At 28.5% G+C, this 5,817-nt stretch overlaps 1 protein-coding gene across 1 annotated transcript in view; it reads right to left on the reverse strand.

The window, feature by feature from the left end:
* Positions 1 to 5,817, reverse strand: part of LOC107453636 (uncharacterized) — a 31,641-nt gene that overhangs the window by 14,700 nt on the left and 11,124 nt on the right. The window contains exon 2 of the mRNA XM_071181949.1: positions 615 to 974. Within this exon, the coding sequence (XP_071038050.1) occupies positions 615 to 974 (360 nt within the window). The remainder of the gene's footprint in view (positions 1 to 614; positions 975 to 5,817) is intronic.

Below are 5,817 nucleotides of genomic sequence, written 5' to 3' on the forward strand. Positions count from 1 at the left end.
AAAACAATTTTAAATCAATGGTAATTTAAATAAATAAAAATAATAAACTAAAAATTAAAATCAATAGATAAAATTTCTTTTTCGTGCAAATCCATAAAAAGTTTGATATTAAAATTATATTATACGATTATATTATAAAATTATATTACAATATTCTTCCGAATTTAAAAATAAATTAATATCCATAACTTTCAAAATTAAAGATAATTAAATAAATAACAACAATTTTGCAAAAACATTAAAGGAAATAAGAATATTATTCAATAAAATTTTAGGTTACTTTGAATTTTCGATTTCCTAGAAATGTACTTTTAAGTCGTTACTTTTTTTGTTTAGTACTTGTACTTTTTACTCGTTACTTTTTAAAATAATAACTATTTACTTTTTACTCGTTACTTTTATAAAAATATTTGTACTTTTACTCGTTACTTTTTAAGAGTAACGTTGTCATCTATGCATATCAGAAACCATGAATGGTAAATGTTGGATGATGGTGATGTTGAATCTCTCCGAAATCAACATAAACTATTAAAATGTTTTGAAGGGAATTTTGAGAGATTCAAATTCAGATCGATTTCAGTAGAAGGTTTGAGATTCCATGATCTATGTTAAGTTTTTGATGCTGCCTCTCTAATCGGTTGAATGTTTGAACACATTCGATGAGAGTGAAAAGGTGACTCACCTAAGAAAGTGGCCATCACCAGAGCGGGTATTGTGGAGATCATGACAAAAGCGTTGTAATAATTGTTGCCCAGAGTGACAGCATTTATCTGTTCGTAGTCGTTGTCCACGCTGTCCAGATTGTCACAGATGTGGTTCGAGTAGTTGAGGGAGATACGGCATGCCCTGTCGTGGAACAAACTTTGAATGGTGACAATTCGAACGTTGTAACCGAACATGATGAAGAACAGGAAAGGTTCCACGGTTGTCTTTTTCAGGCCTTCAGCCACCCTTACTCTTATGGGCACACTCATCTGAAATATACACCCTATCTCAGTTTATTTTTCTAATGTTGCAGGTAAAAACAATTAATGTATTAAAAGAGTCAATTCCTACTTAGGTCAGCAAAGAAATTTTTTATTAAATAATCTCTTATAAATCACTGATGTTATCTGTGAAATCACTTAATAGTAAAACAATTCCGTTTTTCGCTCATCTATGAATGAATTTATAGTTGAAAAAACTGTGTTACCAACAAGTGTCATACGCTACTACAAGTTTTTGAGTGGTTGAATAAAAATTATTTTTTGAACGGTTGAACAAAATGTAGTGTGAACGAATTGAAAGAAAAAAAATTGCTTGACACTTTTGATTTTGCACAATTATTTAACAGAAGATCGAACCGTTTATTGCGGGTCAACATAAATAACTGGGAAGAAAAGTAATAAAAAAGTGAAAATAATGAAGTTCGCAAAAATCATTAAAAATTTTAATGAAAGAAAAATATTTACAGTGCGAAAAATAATAAACGGACCGATCGGAATAACTTTTGATTTAATGATCCGATCTCAATGTTCTAAAATTCACTCTTAAGGGTTGAAGGGGGGTGACTTCAAATATGTTAGTTTATGAGTGCGGACGATATTTCAAGTTAACGTAATCAAATACAAATTCCGACCTCCCACACTCTGGGGGGGGGGCAATGTGAGAAATAGGATCCCTATAGTAGGTCCGAAGCCTTTAATGAATCTCGAGAAATTTTTAAGTGAATTGAACACAATTATTATGCTAGATGATATACTCGAAATTTTTTTTCACTTTTTCCATTCAATGCATAAAAAAAATAAAAAAATAGTTTTTAATAATTATTATTTAAAATTTTCTATTCGACACTAGAAAGACTAAAACTTAGTGCATACCAATATTGCCCAAAAACAGTCAAAATGATTGCATTGTGAAAGAATAACTAATGTGTAAAGAAATTTGTTTCATTCATTTTTAATATTTCTTATATTATTTACAGTTATATAACAAGTTATTAGTAAATAATAACAATAAGAAAATTTACTTCACTTTAAAAAAAAAATGACGCATTATTATTTGTACATTTTTTGTTAATAAAAAAGCAGTTAAAATGACTTCTTTGGGCAATTCTAGAGTTTATAGTAATTGAAAAAGTATACAAATAATTACATTATTTTAAAGAACGTCATTTTAAGTAAAAAAACGTAACATTTGAGTTCTAACAGAGAATTAACCGAGATGTTCAGAGTGTTCTGTTTTTTATTTTGCGTCATGCATGCTGTCAAATAATTCTTAGAATATTTCAAGTAGGGTGGTCATCATTTTAAAATTATTCTAAAATAACTTTTTCTTTGCTTTCAAGATGCTTTCTTTTCAATCTCTATTCTTATTTTAGGGTCCATCACTTTAAGATAGAAAAACAGCATTTTTTTAAAAATTAAAATTTATTTTTGGGAAGCATCTTTAAATCTTTTCCCAAAACAAGTCAGTCAAACACTTTTACCCTGAAATGTGAGCGATGATATTTATTATTTTATCCTATTATTTTACAGAATAGTAATAATAATAAATTAAACAAGCAAAAGTCACTTTTATTGTTCTATTTATAAAACAAGATCGACAGTGTCATATTAATTCCCCTCATTGCTTCCTTCTTTCATCATTTGATTTGAATGCGTTCCTCCACTCATTCCTTTACTTTTTAAAGAGAAAAAAAAGAATGTCTTTCAAAGAAAAAGAATAAAATTTTATAACAGTATGTGTAATAGGATAGACAAAATACTTTTAATTATGCATACAAGAAACAGAATGCGTTTTTCTAAAACTGATAATCAAGGTGGGGCCTGTAGATACACCCATACTTTTTAAACAGTTAAAGTTTATGACGTCATGACACAATAAAGGAAATTTTTTTTCATTGTTTCCAAATTTAGTCAGGATATTATTCTGGAGTGAGTTCAGACCGTTTTTTTCCATTGTTTAACGCACTCTCTTATCTGATCAAAATGATCCCTTTACGGACACGTATTGGGATCTAGAGATTTTTTTTTTTTTACTGATTCTAAGGAAATAAAATCAACTGTTAATAATAAATTGAAATAATGGCATAGAATAATATTACGACAATCAAGTATTAACGGTTAGTAATAATACTAAAATGGAGTTCACTCGTATCAACTGAAATAACTCAAGTTTATTATTATTAAACCAGCCATTGACTATTAGGCTTCTAGCTCTCCAGTATTTCTTAACAATACAAGCAAACTCTTTTATTGATTGGATCGTTTTAACTCGAACTTGAGTAATCATTTTTGATAGATCATTCGAGTGCATGGTTTTAATTCAAATTTGAGTGATATTAAATATTTATAATTTTCTATTTGCATCCTTTGTATGCATTTATTTGATTTCTACTAGAGTTATTTTCTATAATTTTTTACATATTTTACATGAATGTCATTTAAATCCCATTTGAGTTAAATAATTCTTCTCAGACTATTCATTGAATCTTTTAATGCCTATCTAAAATAAAATTAGAAGGAAAATGTTTCTAGCACGCGTAACAGAAATAATTCATCAGCATTTATTTCTTTTAAATTTCATAGTTTGGTAATAAACACGTTCCTTTTTTTTCTTTTTTTTTTTAAGTTTCAAAACTCAACTGTGAGAGTCAAGAAGAAAAGTAATCTCATCTGTATTTAACCATTAATATACAAAATATAACTGCAAGATAATACTTTTCTGAGTTTGAAAGCTTTGTGTCAGCACAACATTTCAGGGATCTTTAACATTTTGTAATGAAACAAATATTTCACTCTTTTTATTTACAGTTTTGTAGATGATTTTTCATTTCATATAGATGTACAAATAGTAATTAAAAAGATTTCATTAGTACGTTTAATCGTACTAAACTATCTCCATCTTAGTTCCTGGATTTGATAATTCTTCTACATTCTCCTTTATTTGGATCTAAACTTTTTTAGTTATTACTTTATTTATAAATGCTAATATCTATATTATATAAAACGCTAATGCGTATGTATCAATAAATCCGATGCTATTTCTTTTCTCGCGTTGGCAACAGTTTTCATTTTTTATTGATGGGCTTCGGCGCGCAAGAGCACGTAGTGTGCATNTAAACTATCTCCATCTTAGTTCCTGGATTTGATAATTCTTCTACATTCTCCCTTTATTTGGATCTAAACTTTTCTAGTTATTACTTTATTTATAAATGCTAATATATACTTATAAAACAAACGTTTACATATTGGACATAATCACGAGCATAAAGTCTTTTTAATTTTTTATTCAATTCCTATTCTCCCTATATATATTTATATATCGATCAAATTTTGAACCGTTCATAAAATATTTTTCATTCAAGTTGAAATGCATTTATTTTAAACTAGTAGTGTATGGCACTGGATGTTAATACAGTTTTTACAATTCATTCATTAAACTCAATTCATTTAATTTTAGTGTTACAGGGGAGAAAAAAATAGTAATAAAAAATAAAAGTTTTCTTTGCTGGTAGGAATTGACTTATATTACTTGTCTGTCCCCAAATATCCACCACTCAAGCTCCATTTAACGCAAGTGTTTCACTCAAGCATACTCAATTTGAGTTTTTTAAAAAAAAAATTTAACTCTTTTTTAAGTAGGGGAATTAAATCGTTCATTTAAGAGAGTGTATATATATGTTTGCAATGTTGTCTTGAGTCACGTGAAGAAGGCAGGCGGAAACGATGCATGACATAACAAGAGAGCCATTGTCCCCATCTTATTGTCTTGGAGGGGGGTATCATTCAATGCTTTTCCTTTCCCCCCTTTTTTTATTGATCAAACTGTATCATTATTGTCACATTATTCCTCTCTCTATGTTATTTGAATCTATTTTTGACAGCCTTCTTTCTTATTTTCAGGTTTATTATGCTTGACATCTCATAAAAATGTTTTTTATTTTATTTACTTATTCAATTCCTACTTCACATTCTCCTCTCAAATATCTTTGCTCAAAGTTTCAATCTTTCATAAAATATTTTTTTATTCATCCACATTTTTTTCATCATTTTTTTATTCAAATACATTTTTTTGAAACTTGTAGTCTATGACTCTCGATGCTAAGACAGTTTTTTTTCTTCAAATATTAATTTATTAATTATATGTAATAAATTAATTTTAGTTTTATATGGGCTAGTTTTATATTGTAATAATTTGACAAAAAGTAAGAGAAATAAAATTTTTCTTCGTTGATCTAAGTAGGAATTTAATTAAATTTTTTTTATTTTTTACGTTACTTGCTTTCTATTTTTAGCCTTCATTTTATCATCCTAGAAAATATCTTCCATTGAGTCTCAATATTCTAATTAGAGTGATGAAATAAAATCGAGCTCGTGCAAACAGTGAGCGGTTGAAAATGCGAGCTATAAACTATTTTCTTGTTCAAATAGAGCTATAAGTTAGAAATTATTACTGATGTTATTTTTAAAATATGTGAGAAACGAAATCGCTTATTGTAAAATTTAAAACAACTAGGAGGCTTCGCCCCCTGCTCGCTGGTGCTCGTCAACCCCGGAACTGCTTTCGCAGTTCCTTTCGGAATGCTTCGCAATTCGATGCTCGCTTTGCTCGCTCATTGGATACGTTCTTAACGTCTAGCTTTTGTATACTTTTTTGAACACTGAAGTTCCGAAAACTTTTCACTGTAGAAAATTCTAAACCTGTGCATTTCAATATTAATTTGAAATTGCAAACAGTTCACATATTTTTCTTAATCACACTATTCTAAATTTCAGTTGTTGAGAAAAGTAACTGTTGTAAGTTTTGTTTTAAAGTCTTTCCCACCAGAGGGCT

Source organism: Parasteatoda tepidariorum, chromosome 1 (assembly GCF_043381705.1).
Source record: "Parasteatoda tepidariorum isolate YZ-2023 chromosome 1, CAS_Ptep_4.0, whole genome shotgun sequence".
NCBI classification, from domain to species: domain Eukaryota; kingdom Metazoa; phylum Arthropoda; class Arachnida; order Araneae; family Theridiidae; genus Parasteatoda; species Parasteatoda tepidariorum.